At 37.5% G+C, this 15,481-nt stretch overlaps 1 protein-coding gene across 1 annotated transcript in view; it reads right to left on the bottom strand.

Annotated features, from left to right (window-relative positions):
- Positions 1-15,481, bottom strand: part of SRCIN1 (SRC kinase signaling inhibitor 1) — a 262,183-nt gene that overhangs the window by 14,596 nt on the left and 232,106 nt on the right. The window contains exons 18-19 of the mRNA XM_072413697.1: positions 3,147-4,394; positions 678-812 (exon numbers count right to left, since the gene is read on the bottom strand). Coding sequence (XP_072269798.1) covers positions 678-812; positions 3,147-4,394 — 1,383 coding nt within the window. The remainder of the gene's footprint in view (positions 1-677; positions 813-3,146; positions 4,395-15,481) is intronic.

The raw sequence follows: 15,481 nt of genomic DNA, 5'->3' as shown, positions 1-15,481 counted from the left end.
CAAATGATGAAGAAGGTTTTCAGTAATTAGCTTACATCTGTCCAAATATATACATTTTAGTTTGCACTTACTCACATGCTGGTATTAAATATTTATTGAATACTTTGGACCCATTATTTCTTTTTTCAGAGTTTTGATCTCAGGCCCATTCCAAGTTTATGCTTTTACTCTATTCAGCGCGTGTGCAGCTTTTGCACTTTTTAGATAGGAATTTCAAAACTTCTTTAATGCCCCACTTCCACTTTTTCTTTTAGTGAAGACTAGAATAAATTTAGCTAGAAAAACCAAACACTAGGCTTGTTTAATAAGGACTTTTTAACAACGTGGAGGAAAACAATCTTTAGGAGGGTGCTAGGAGTATGAAAATCATCTAGAACAGCGGTCCTTAACCTGTGGTCCTTGGACCAATGGTGGTCCGCGAGAAAATACAACACTTGTGCGGTGGCATAAATGAATACATTCAGAGGACTCTCAAATGGTATGAAACGTAAAGACTTTTAGAGAGTTGTAAGAATAAATGATTGCATATTTCCCCAATGTTAGATGGCACCACGGGCTTAAAACTTAAAACAGTCATTGACAAGGTTTTAAACACACAGACTGATGTGGGATAAAACATAAGAAGGGGGTCAGTGTGTGCTAACCTTGTGCTCACATCTTCTCTACAGATAAACTACCTGCTGGTGGCCCTGGATCCTCATGTACTCCATCCTTTGTTTAGTATGCTTGCTGCTCTTGTCTCCACTGCTCTGCTGTACAGTCTTCAGCCGTGAGCCTACCATCTTCATGGGAGGGATCGACACACCCCCACTCTGCAAGTAAAAAGGGAAAATGTTAGTGATGGTGTAATAATACAATACACAACTTTGCCTTCAGTATTAACATTTCAGTATAGAATTTTGTGGAATAACTTGAATATTTCAATATACCAATGGTCACCATCTAATCTGACTGAGCTTGAACAGTTCTGTGAGTAAATATCATACATTGTAGATGTCCACATTTGGTACAGAAGTATCCCCTCAGGCCCAAGGCATTAAAGCAAAGGTGGTTTCCCATGCCTAATGGTGAAGGGGTGAGGATCACTCATTTATATCAGTGATTCTGTTTTTTGTTGCTGTTATATCTTTCAGTTGGATGGTATATTTTCCTTTAAGTACTTACAGCTCACATCTCAGCCAATAGCACAATAGAAGTTAGAACTACTGAAGCTAAATCAGTGGTCACCAACCTTTTCAGACCTACGTATCAGTAAATACACGGATTACGCATGCGTGGGGAGAAACTTCCCCCAGAGTGATGTCACAATGCCATAACCCGCCCACTCTCCCATCGCAGGTCTGAGCCTGCGACCAGAGACACAGAGTCCAGAGACACAACCTGCCCATCGCCCTGAGCCTGCAATGTATACGAGGGACATGGTTCGCGGCTCTGGCCGGTGCACCCCCTCATAAATATTACTATTTATGTAGATAAAAGGTCACTGCTTAGATCTACAGATGAATTTAATAAGTATGAAGTAACAATAATGATACATTGTATCTTTGAATCCAGTTTTTCCATACTTTTCATAAGGTCTTTTATTTGTATTCTGGTATTGCAAGGGTTTCTACTATTGCAGAAGGAAAGGTGGTGATGGAGGGATGTTTTGTGCAAATTATGTATACAATTTATATATACCTGTGTACTTATTCATGGGAGGAGTCCAAAACTGGTAATAAAGCAATGATAAACCAACAACCTACAGTAGCAAACTAAATAAAAAAAACATGGATAACAAAAAACATGTATTACACAGCTCAACGAAAAAAAAAAAATCACTTGCCAAGGAGTTTTCAATATATTTAGTGTATTGGCTCACGTTGGATCCCTTCGTACCAAATAATCATTGTTTAAATGCCATAGCCTACCTGAGTATTGTTGCTTACTATGTCCATCCCTTTATAACTGTAGTGTACCCATCTTCTGATGGCTACTTCCAGTAGGATAACATGCCATGTCACAAGCCTGAAGTCATCTCAAAATGGTTTATCAAACATAAGAATATGTTCACTGTACTGAAAGCCTCCACAGTCACCCTATATTAATCCAAATGACCTTTGGGATGTGGTTGAAAAGAAAATTGACATGGATGTGCAGCCAACAATTTTGCAACAACTGCTTGATACTATCATGTAATACGAACCAAAATCACTGAGGAATGCTTCAAGCACATTGCGGAATCTTTATAAAGAACAATTAGACCAGTTATAAAGGCACAGGGGTCAAACCTGGTACTAGCAAGGCGTACCTGATATACGTAATACCTAAATGATTTATGGTAAATATTGGAAGCTTATAGTTAGTTACCTCTTTGTAATTACAACTAATATCAGAATGTTGAACATGTTTTTGAATGACAATTGTTTAACCATCCTTGTCCTGTATAAGATAGGAGCAGAGCAAAAACTCTACTATACCTGCAGAATTTAAATAGGTAATGTAAAACCTCCTCTACCATACTTAGAACATAGGTGAACCCTTTTAATTGATTTAAAAGAAAGTACCACATCCCCAAATATACAATGGGAAAAAATTCCAATGGGGGCTTAAAGCGGGAATTTTTATGTACTTGCAACAATACAGATTTTAAAAGTAAATCATTTTTATTACTAAATCATCAAACGTCACAGTAAAACAATCAACATATCATAAAATCAAGTGGGGAATCAGAGGCCACTAGACAAAATGCTACTACCAATTGGGTAGGTAGGAGTAACTCAACATGTTTACAGAACTGGTCTGCTTCCTCAGGAGAGTTGCAATGGTAATTTAGTGGTATGGGGTATGCATCTAAAAAAGGGACATTGTATATATCAAGAGGCAATAATATTGTGTTGATTGTGTTACTGTGACCTTTAATGATTTGGTAATAAAAATGATCTGCTTTGAAAATCTGTACTGTTGCAAGTACCTAAAAAAACCTAAAAAGGCCCCCTTTGGAAATACTTCTGTTCCATCAGGGAATATGCCCTTTTGCCCCCTTCTCTACCATACATTTGAAGTGAGCAGGAGATTGTAGTTTAAAAAAATACATTTTATGCAATACACAAAACCAGGTCAGATACAGAGCACATGAAAACAGTAAAAAAAACTATTTATAAAACCTTGGGGATCTGTGGTTTGGGTAACAAGGGTGGTTTAATTCTGGCTGAACCACTGATATTCAGGTCTTTGATACTTTTGCTTGGGAAGTTTTTCACAACAGACCCATTTGCATTTACAAGTAAATCATGATTTGGTTGGTTCTTTTTTTTCCAAGCTTCCTTATGCTCATGATTTTCTTGTTGACCATTTTTCTCCTGGGAAGAGGACTGGACAGAAAATTCATTTATTGTGAGTTCAAGTTCTCTAATGCTGTCCTCCAGACCATCCAAGCATTTGTAAGTGTTCCTACAAATGTCCATGCTCTTCCAAGTCCTGTTCTTGCTATCTTCATTTACACTATTGTGCAATACATCCACATAACTCTTCTTTGATTCTGAAATGGAATTCATCATCTTCTGAACATCAATAACCTTATTACCAGAAGTAACTTGGGCAGTGTGTGCCAAGGCTTTGTTGTCTTGTTTAGAAAGTATACTCCTAAAACTAGTGGCTGTGTTTGTTTGTTTTTTGTTTGTTTGTTTTTGCCTTGGTTTTGGCACCTGCAAAAATGGCTGTAATAGCTTGTATGCTTTCTGATGTTTGCTTATATTAGGTTCATGACTGCTTTCAGGTGTCCATCTGTGCTCATCATTTTGCACAAACTTCTTACTCTGGTAAACACTTGTTTCTTGATCTTTATCTAGTTCTTTAAATCCAACCAAACCTTTCTGTTTAATTTTCAATAATTCATTTCCTGTTTGATCACTGATAACTTTTGAGAAAGTTTCATTACACATACCTTCCAAAGACTTTGGGTTCACTAAAAACATATACTTTCTTTCTTTTAACGTTGGTATGTCTTCTGAAAAAATGCTATTATTTGTCCTAATGTAGCTTAAAATGCCTGGTTCTATGTTGTGTAGATCTGAATCCTGCGATTTCGAGTCCAAACTGTGTGTGACAGAGTTGTCGATAGAATTTAGATCACCTGTCCAGGACTGAGGTCTTATATGGTGGTCTCCCATATTAATCTCTCCATGTTCAGTTACTGTAGCGTATGACCTAGAGTATCGTTTTGATAATTTCTCTTTTGACACTTTCTCTACAAAGACTTTACTTGTGTCAGAACTGCCTGATATGGAGCAATAATTGCCAAGTGTAGGTTTATTAATTTCTACAGATGACAATTGCTTGGAATGCCTCTCTGTTACTATAATTTTTGGTAGGGAGACTTTCTTGCTGATTACTATAGAAGGGACAAATGATTCCTAGAGAGGAAACAGAAAAAAGAAACACTTCCTAATAAAATGTAATACCATTTATCACACAGATCACATAAGACAGCAATATTTTAGCACTAATACAGTGTTTCCCCGAAAATAGGACCTACCTCGAAAACAAACCCTAGCATTCTAATCATACAAGGGGGAAATGTAAGCCCTATCCTGAAAATAAGCCCTATCGGCAGCTTCTTTGTGAAAGCTTCTTTGGAGAGTGCGGTCACGTGGCACTTGGCGGCGGAGGAATACCAAGAGAAGAGGACGAAAGCAGCCGGGATGCACACCACCGGATCGGAATACTCTGGTAGTGGTAGGTACTTTTTTTTTTAACCAAATGCTGTAATGTATGCATGTGTGTTCACATATGTGGGCATGTTCTGTATTGTGTGGGGGCACTATGTACGGTATGTGAGGGCATTCCCCACATACTGCAATATGTGGGGGCACATATAGGGATACGATATTGGGTGGGGGCATAATTTTTTTTCTGGGGGGGGGGGCAATCAAAAGTTTTGCTGGAGGGCTCTGCAATTTCTACGGTAGTTACGCCTCTGGTAATTGTCATTGTTTTTGTTGCCACCCATCTCATTTTTGTACATGAACAGTCATAGATTTATGTAATGTACAAAAATAAGACATCACCTGAAAATAAGCCCTAATGCAATTTTCAGAGGTAAAATTAATGTAAGAACCGGTCCTATTTTCGGGGAAACACGGTAGTACAATAAAACTGATGCTACTGGTTAACAAAACCCTATACAAGTAAAGAAGCATCCATACTTCTTGTCAAACCACCAACTTCCCTTTAAGTGACAGGTACCACAACTCTTTCCACACACCATCTCCAGCCACTTCCTGTTCTCATTAAAGCTAATCTGCCCTTGATCCATCCAAAATACCTATTTGATGAAGGCATTTAAAATGTGAATTGACAAGCCTGGCATGATTTCAGGATTGAGTTCCCATAAGGGAAGAGCTAAATTTTATTTGTCCTTTGAACCAGATTAGCCTTGCATGAAAAGAGGCTATCCAATCCACCTTTTCCAAGGGGAAGAATTACACTTCTGCGAGGAAGCGTGGAGAGAAAATACAGAAATACAACCGCATCCAAGCACAGGGTTTTAAACAATTTTATTGAACCAAGATAAAAAAGTAATATATGAGTGATAACATTCAGGCTTAAAAGTACAGAGTGTTTTCCCATTTCCAGAATAAAACAATTCTTTGAGCAAATAAAATTTTATATCAAGATTCACAGAGTAAAATAAATGATCAGCAGATAAAACCTTATATTAAGATAAAATCTACATTAATATCTCACTCTATTTTGCTAAAAATAACCTAATACATTAGCAGATAAAACTTTATATTAAGATAAAATCTACAGTATCATAGTCTGCCATTTTTAGGACACCACACTCTTGTTTGTCTCTGTAGATCCTAAATTTTTCCTGTCTCTTAGGAAATAAATATACATTTCACTCATGGCCATTTTCATACTTTCAATAGGATCAATAAAATCATGCTTAAATAATAAACATTTTTTAAACTTTCCAGGTAGCATCTTTTATAAAAAAAAAAAAAAAAATCCAACAAAAAATTTGTTGATGCGGGTTAGGACACTTAAAAAGGCCATAAAATACATACTCATAATTAAAATCTTGAAGGCCACTGACCAATTTAAAAAGTAGTCCTGCCCATATCCAGATCTCCTGAGCAAATGTAAGTTTAATAATATTAAGTGTAATACTGTCTTATCATTGGCACAGGTATATCTCAGGCACTTGACTCTTGCCACCAGACCTCTATGGTGGATCTCTCTTGTGGGGAGGCACAGGTGGACCAAGGCCCAGGCAAGGTCTTAATGCACATTTGCCAGATATTTTCTAAACACATTTTGCCAGACCAACTTCGACCTTGCCTGCAAGAAATTTGAGACCTGTATTACCTCTTCTTTCTTTCTGAGAACTGCTGTTAGTTTCCTCTGGTGGCCCAGCAACGTGTGATCTAGATGTTTTAGTTTAAAAACTCTTTCTCTAAAACAGAATAATGTTTAGGCGGAGAAAGAAGCACAGGAGCTTTAGGAGGTATTCTGGCCCAATTCCTAAAAACCATACCAGGCGCGTATTTTAAAAAATACGTAAAAATGCGATCATCTTTTTAGAGGAGCATCGGGCAGACAACTCCGTGCTGTGTGCCATCGCAATATAAAACACTGTTTATTATGTCTGGAGAGCCAGGAGAACTAAGATAGCAGCAGCCCTCTGCTTTCCTTTAGCCGTGCAGCCTGATGGATTTATGGCAACCCCAGCATCTCTTAGGCTAGGCTGTGCACAGCTGAAGGGGATTCAAGAGGCCGATCACCTCCTGACACAGCCCTGCACTGGTATTGGCTGCTGGGACTTTAAAGCCTTTCTGCTCCCAGTCACCAGGGCCTGGTATAGCGTTAGCTGGGCTTATCTGTGCTGGAGAGATTCTGAGAGTTTTTCTGTTGCTGACCTTTGCCTGTTCCTGACAATCCGCTTGAACTCAGCCTGGACCGACCTTTGCCTGTGACCCCGACTCTGCTTGTGCCTTTTCCTTAGTACCTTGTTTGGCTGACTGATCTGTGTTTGACTTTGGCTTTTTTCTGGATTCCCTGGTAGTTCTGTACTGTGTATCTGTGGGCTCCTGGTCAGCTGCTGGCATATCCCCAGACACCATCCCTTGCGAACTGGGGGCAACCGAGTGCTGGGGGACACAACCAGTCTCCCGAGGCTGAGCGGGGGCTGCTATAGGTTTAGACTGCGGCGTTAGATTGGGGTACTGATGTCTGGAGAATACTGGTACTGATCAGGGCCTTACACATCTGCTTTAAACATTTATTATTTTGTTATTTGTTATTTATTATTATAAAAGTATGTAAAAAGGTTAGACATATATTTCCTTCCATTTACTTTACTTCTGTACATAAAATCACGTTTTAGTTTTTCCATCTTGGATTTCCATAAAAACATAAAAGGTATGCGCGTCAGTCTCTTTACATACAATTCTGATTGAAGGAGGACCATAGCTACAAATAACATGATAGGAAGTAAAAAAATGTTTCTTATTTAAATTTTGCCTATTGACAGTCTGCGAAGTGACCATAATGATATTTTTTTCTTGATTTTAGTAATTACCTAATCCCAATTACTATTGCCATTATTCTCTTAGTTAAAAGTGATGCCTATAATTTTAATTCCAGTGCTCTGGATTTTAATCTCTGGGGTCTGAAATACATCCCATGACCCTACAGTAAAGTAAAAGTTTAAGATATTAAGTTTAAAACTAGAGGATCCACAAAAGAGGTTAGTGTGTAAAAGCCCCTCTGTATGTCATAAGGGTAGTAAATAAAATAGTAACATCATCTATATAGCCTAACATCTTTACCTGGTTCCTACCAGGTATGGGAACCCATAGCAGTGATTTGTCTTTGCAGAGTAAAATCAAGAGGGGTTCCATGGTGCAGATGAAAAGTAAGGAGGACAAAAGGCAACCGTGTGTCACCCCAGACTTAAAAAAACTGACTAAAACTGGACTGATAAAACAGGTTAATAAAATAGCACTTAGAATAAACATTTTTTTCTAAAACCTTAAAAAGTAATTTAAAATAGGAGATTACACACCCTTTTTAAAAAAAAGGAATTGGGGGTTGATGTGGATAATGACATTTTAAACCTCAAAAATGAAATAAAAACGGTGCTGGAACCCAAGGGTAAAGAACTTCCTGTTAGGGGACTAAGCCTAGAGCCAATAGCAGCAATCATGAGATAGACTAGTAGCCAACCTCGCAACCTCTCGCTGACCACAGAGATCCACAGGTATTCTTCGTGTGACTAGCGATGGTATTCTCAGGATAAATTTTTGAAGACACATTACTAGGTAGACTTACAAAGAAACCATTGTCGTTCATCGTTTACAGGTTTAAAGGTTGATTCAGTGGTACCCACGATGAAAAAGATGCGCTATACCCCAACTATTAAACGAGGCAAAATTTTTTTTCTATTTCTACCTTCTACCTTCTCTATTTCCTCCACATAGAAAGATCCCTTGAGGTCATTTATTTTTTAAATGGGTTTGGGACCCTTTGTATAATTAGCATATATGGTGAATATTTCTTTTATCTGTTTGTAGGTGCTGTTTCCCTTATAATGAGCCTATTCTTACGGGATTGAAAACTTTTATTAGGGATTTTATTTTTTTAATACCATGTACTGGATAGATAGTACGCCATATGTTTAAAGAATTTTAATCTGAATATATAAGAATATAATCTGTTTATAAGCTTCTGTGACGCACAGACTGGACTGGATCACTACACACCAAGTGTATTTGGATAGATTATTGCTTTCAGTAGAGGCGTGGTACCTGTCATTAAACTGGAAGTTGTCGGTTTGACAAGAGGTATACAAGCTTCAATATTTATACTATATAAAAATGACAGAAACATATTTTTCTTTTGTCCATGACAATCCTCAATTATCCTTAATTGTAACCATTATTTGATCATTGACTATGATCATTGAGCTATCATGTATTATCACAGTCAGACTTTACAGAAGGTAACTGCTCCAAAACAAGTCAGCTTGTGTTTAATACATTTCAATGTCAAGAATAAAATAAGTCATTTACTGATTTAGGAATGCCATGGATGGAATGCCTGCAACATGTAACAGCTTAGTCCATGTTTATGAGGTTGGAATATATAAAAACAAATAGTGGCACATTTGTATATAATTTAAAACGTTTAGGACATCTCACAGCGATTGGTAGTCTAGGTTCATGTCAAGATTAATTATACTGACAGCTGATTAGACTATGTGAATACAGTTTGAAGTGTGGCAAAGGTCAACCAGGCTAGGTGTGCCTTGTGATAAACTATCAATAGCCTAATGTCCTTTTATGTAGAACTTTATAAATGTATCTAACAGTACCTTAATAGTACACAGTAAAATGTTTATAGTTATTGCCTTTCTCAAATATGAATACTACCTAACATAGACTTCCATGATCCCAACTTACCTGGATCTGAAGAGACATAGATGAATTCAATTCAGCCGACAAAGCCATGGATGTTTCATCTTTTCTGGCAAGTTGTACAGCCTAACAGGACAGGATTGTACCTTTCAACATTTGGGTCCATGAATCTCTTTCAAGTTAAAAGGAAAATTAAGTGGTAACATTTCCAGCGAAGAAGGAAGGACAGCAAGGAAAGAAGGGTATAAGCTCACAATGTGAGAGATAATGGAAAACAGGTGAGAATTGCTTCCATACCCAAGAGAGATGAACTGTCAAAAGTAAAAACTGTGCTGATAATTTTAGTGTTGTTGGCAAAAAGTCAATAACTTGATTTCCAAACAAATGTATATTTGTACAGGCAGATAGTAAAGGACATAGTATGAATAAAATCAGTCTTGAAATAAAAATTAGAATAGGCTTTTGGACTTTTTAAACTAACATTTACTTTGACTGCAAAAGTTAGAAAAGTTGATCCAATGCACCATCCCAGCTAACAGATGGAAAGGAAAAAAGGAGGACAATGCTCACCAAGGAACCACTTTCTGCTAGTGCTAATCAGGGATGGAGGTTGTGGCTAACAAGGGCTCAGCTCCTTGGGGAAACATTAGTGTAATCTATCTGATCCAAAAAACTAACACTATTATATTTTAAATGCCAGAAAACCTTATTTATTAGAATTACAAGTATTTTGTACATAATTGTGAAACATTTCTTAAAACAACAACCAATCAACATATATATAAAGACTACAATAATAAGCAGCAAAGTCTTATGTAAATAACCTTCCAGAGACCTACATACATAATTATTGACATCAACATCATAGGGTACAAAAATCACGATGAATATCAAAGGCAAATATGTAAATGTTGTAATTTCTTACATGAATCCACTATGAGTGGGAAAATATTACTGCAAAACCTCCTGTGCAGATAATACAAGTGGAGAGGACAAGATGAGATTCTTAGCATTAGATTGAGTTTACCCCAATCTTAAAAGTAGTTATTTTGATAGGAAGGAATTACTGAAAAGGGAAACCAGGTGAATCTTTAATTTGAAGGCCACCAAGTGTCTAGGTTTAAATGCGGTATTACGTTTTAAATCTTTTCTGAAGATATATTTTTTATGTTATGATATAAAACTCCCCTCTTTTTTTGTACAACCATATATTTTGCAATAAATTTGTTTGTTTTTTGTTAATAAAAGTTTAATTTGCATTAATTTCCTATATTTTGTTTTATGTTACCTTTGGGCCACTTGCAGCGCAAAGCCCAATGTTCTTTCCCTGTAGGTAATAGACGTGGGGTTTATTTGTCTGATGACAAGCGATGTTTAATTTTCCTCTCGGGACAGCATTGCGCTGCCTGTGTCTTTCGGGGTCTGTAATCCACAGAGTAGTCTCTACTTCCTGTTCCAGGGGGCTGACCTAAGGAGGGGCGTGCCCCTACATCATCCTGTTATTGGTGGAGGACGCCGGGTCCTACTGTTTGGCTTCATAAGTTAAGGAGACTTCAAGGAGGTAGGGCGTTAGTCTGGCAGTTTGGCACATGGTGACATTCTTTCTTCCTTTTGCTTTAATTGGTATGGGATTGCTTTGATGTCCTTAAAATTTGGAGAGCGGAATTACTGTAAGCAAGTGGAACTTTCACTTCCTGAATCTACTTACCTACCTACTTTCCTGTAGGTGACACATTTCTTCTTTCAAGACTATAAGTATCAAAAAGAATAGTTGTGGATATGCAAATATATATTTGGGAATTTAAATTATGACGTTGATTTAATATAGATTGGAAACCTCAAAAAGATTTATTTTGCATATAGTACCATAAAGGGACTTATCCTGAGACATTAAAAATGTTGGAACCCACGTCCTTCTAATGTGGGAATCTGCCACAATTACTTAATGTCAGATAAATGACACCAATAGAATCACAATTTACAAAATGTCAAGGGGTATAAAATACTAATACATATTATTACATAGAAATCCACCTTAACAATAAATGTTTAAACCATTAGTGGGTATTATATACCCGTCCTCTATTTGTCTATTAACGATATCCACTTACTTAAGGTTGTATGGGATACTACCTACAAATTTTCTATTTTATGTATTTCAAGGCTATCCTTATTGTAGGAGGATGACCCCACAGAAATAGTTTTTTAAAAACTCAGTATATATTGTTTTTACTCAATTGAATTTTACCTCAACTGTGTGTGTGTGCTCTGACTGCGTCTTGCTTCTCCGGTTGTCCTCTCCGCTGGTATTATCCGCAAATATTATTGGAGGTGGTTTTGCAGTAATAATTTCCCACTCATAGTGGATTCATATGTAAGCAGTTGCAATATTTACATACTTGCATTTGATATTCATTGTGATTTTTGTACCATATGACGTTGATGCCAATAATCACATTTGTAGGTCTCCTGGCGATTGCTGAGGAAGCGGACGGTTGATCCGTGAAATGCATCTAATGTTATTAGACTTATGAGACACTGCTGCTTACTATTGTAGTCTTTTTGTATATGTCGATTAGTTGTTCTTTTAGGAAATGTTTCACAATTAATGTACAAAATACTTTTAATTGTTACTTAGTAAAGTTTGCTGGCAATTTATATTAATATTTATTATTATTATTATTATTATTAATAATAATAAGCAGAATTTATATAGCGCCAACATATTATGCAGTGATGTACGTTAAATAGGGGTTGCAAATGACAGACAAATACAGAAATTGTTAGTTGTTTGGATCAATATATGCCTTAAAAGTCCCTTTGATATTATTAAGAATGTTAATTGACTAAATTACCTGGAATGTGGCATAACTGACTCGATAATGATAGATATGGTGTGAACTTGACTATTTTGTTTTGGTTTTCTGGTACTTTATTAAGCCTAATTTTATCTAACTGTTGCTAGACTGTATCAATTTTGAGTCATTGTGGTTTGTTTAAGGCTGTGGTAATACCTATTCCCATTTAAGAATTGAGAGCCACCATTTTCCTTTGTGTACAGAGGCAAGAATAATACATTTTAATAAATGTGTCTTTCCTTTGTCCCAAATCATCAATCCTAGGTCATCGTTTATCTTCTAATCTTCAAAATAAGAAGAGCCCTCATTTTTATGTTTCTGGAATGGTATCTTTATTCCTAATAGCTTTTTTAACATTAGCCGTGAGCCACATAGATTTTACTCTAAGCCTTTTAAACCTATTGCCCATGGGAATATATTTGCAGTGTATATGTGTAAAATTGACATGTGTGGACTAATCTTTATGTATTATCTTGCTGAATCAAGTGCATGTTTAACACAATAAGGGTTGAAGTTTATTAGCATTGATTTATTTCCCTTCTACAAACATCTTTGCTGCATGAAGAAACAGTTATATATAATATTTAAGGCTGATCATGCAGAATTCACAGCATTCCATGTTTTCAAGGGGGGAGCCCTTGTCATTGGTTTTAGTGGGTACAAAGATTAGAGGGTAAAAATAATACTAGAGCTATTTTTTTTCTATTGTGTGGTGTTTTTTTTAGGGGTTATTTGACCTTAGATCCATTCCCCAGGGTGAGTGAGCAAATAACTGGGGGTCCCCTTATCAAAAGGGGCTTCCAAATTTCAAAAAGCTCCTGGCCACAGATACCTCACAACACTGGTTGACAGTTCTCATCAGGACCAGGCGCTGCCTGTAACTTTACATCATTACATTCATGTTATGATTATTTTATTCTTGGTTGGTTATACTTTCCTTGTATAGACCTTTCCTTTATTTAGACTTTCTAGCTAAAATCCCGGAAAAAGCAGACTAGTTCTTCAAAACAGTTCGAATGACATCAATGAGCATTGGGTTGCCCAACTTTCTTCTACTGTGATGCGTATCGAATGTCCGACTTTAAAGTTTTTATTGTATTAATCATTGCTACATGTCTTTTGACATTTCTATAGGACACTACCTTTAACACATTTTAATATTAATAAAGTGTTGGTTTTTTATAATATTATTGTAGCAATGGCTTAAAAGTTCCAATATGTATTACCTTTCATGTCATTCATAACCTGTACTGTAAGGAACTTACCCGTCCTGCGAGCCCGCGGTGTCCCTGGGGTTTCCAGCCACAGAGGGAGACGCCGCTGTAGCAGGCAGCATGGCTCTGCTCGCAGCTTGTCTGTCTCTGCAGGCGGAGGGATCCGTCCTGGCCAAACTACTGTTCAGCCAGGCAGCAGCCCTTGCATCCCTTTAGATGTGGTTAATGATATTCCTGCTCTCAGCACTCCTTTGCAAGTGCAAAGTAGTGCACGTCCTAGGGGTGCTGTGGGAAGAGGTGCGAGTGTTACTATGCGTCCCTCTTGTACCCCCCGAGGGCGTGGCACTCGGCTGCCTCGCCCCGGGGCGGGACATAGTTAGTTTGAATTCCCTGCGGCCAATCAGCCGCAGGGGATTTACTTAGTCTCCTATCAGACGGTGCCAGGTGGCGCAAGGTCATTGGTCATCCTGGCCATTTAAGGAGAGCCTGTCCTGTACACCATTGCCCGATATAGCCTCTGTTAACACAGTGTGCTTGGGTGTGTCTTTATGTGGTTTAAAGTTTATCTGTTTGTCATTACCTTAGTGACCTGATCTGAAACTCACCCTGCTTGAACTCTGCCAGCCCTGACCTCGGATTGTTACTGACCATTCTGCTTGCTGCCTGCCCTGACCTCGGATTGTTCTTGACCTGCATTTGCCTTATCTTCCTGTACTTCGCTTTATTGGACTTAACCCTTGGTGTGCTGTATGATTTTGAATAAAGCCCGATTTAAGGGTATCTGGAGTTGGTTGTGGTTTGTGTGCCCAGGCGCATTACATGTACTTCTTGGTTATACTTAAAATATACACTTCACAATTAAAGGGCATTGGCCTTGATAACCATAGATTTTATCCTTCTCCCCATTTTCCCTCAGACCATATGATACCCATGTGCAATTACATTTTCATGCTTTGTCCTTCATGCAGTTTCAGCCTTATGGTCTCCCTGATGCATTCCACCCCCCTCTTCATTTGGAATATATATATAGTACTGAATATGATTTAAATTGAGCTTCCTAGTTGCAGAGTGGATCTAGTATACTTCAGGATTTAGCAAAATGGTTGCTCTTTTTTACAAGGACAAGACTTGTTGAACACACCTGCCATAAGGGACCCTAATGAAGAATAGGGCCTAGTTAGGAAGTGGACTGTTATTTCTACTAGCTGACAAAAATTAAAACACACTGCATTGACAAAAGTGGAGTTTCTTACAAAGGGCCTTATGCCTGGAACGCCTAGCATGAACTTGACTTGGGCCCCAGATTACTACATATGGACACCCTTCCAAATCATTCTGGACCCCTTGGCACTAGATAGCATTAAGGATTTCAAGACCTGGTGCTCTTTTTACCCCCACAGTGATAACATTAAAGTTCGCGTCCCCCCAACTCCACAAGATATTATTGCCTACCCCACTAGTAGACCAGGGATTTAGTTCTGAAAGCGATGTCATATCACATAATGAAAAAACAATTAATATTCCAGAGAAAAGGACCAAGATACTTAATGGCCTTAAGACATCAAGCACCAATATATTGTATATTTTTAGGAGAGTCATTTTAAAAAGCACAGTATCCCTAGAATAGTTCATACTTTATAAAGGCACATCATGCCACTCAAGTAAATCTGATGAACTTATACTTCCCAAACTTAGGCCAAGTTCAATTCTCACAATAATTATTTATTTGCTGAATGATTTTGCCCCAGTCATTATTATATTGGGTGGAGATTTTAAAGTTCCCCTAAATGCTATTCAAGACACCCAACAGTAGATCTGCTATTAACATAATGCAATACATAAAATTAAACAGTTACTGCAGTCTCTACACCTAGTTAATGCTTGATGAACACTCTCACTCAATTCAAATATTATTCAGCAACTCATTGTAAATATTCTCTCATTGTTAATTTCTACATCTCTTAAACAGATTTAACAGACTTGGCAAGGCAAATATAAACATACA

Source organism: Pyxicephalus adspersus, chromosome 6 (genome assembly GCF_032062135.1).
Source record: "Pyxicephalus adspersus chromosome 6, UCB_Pads_2.0, whole genome shotgun sequence".
Taxonomy (NCBI): domain Eukaryota; kingdom Metazoa; phylum Chordata; class Amphibia; order Anura; family Pyxicephalidae; genus Pyxicephalus; species Pyxicephalus adspersus.
Note: the sequence above shows the minus strand (reverse complement) of the source record. Positions and strands in the feature narration are given on the sequence as shown.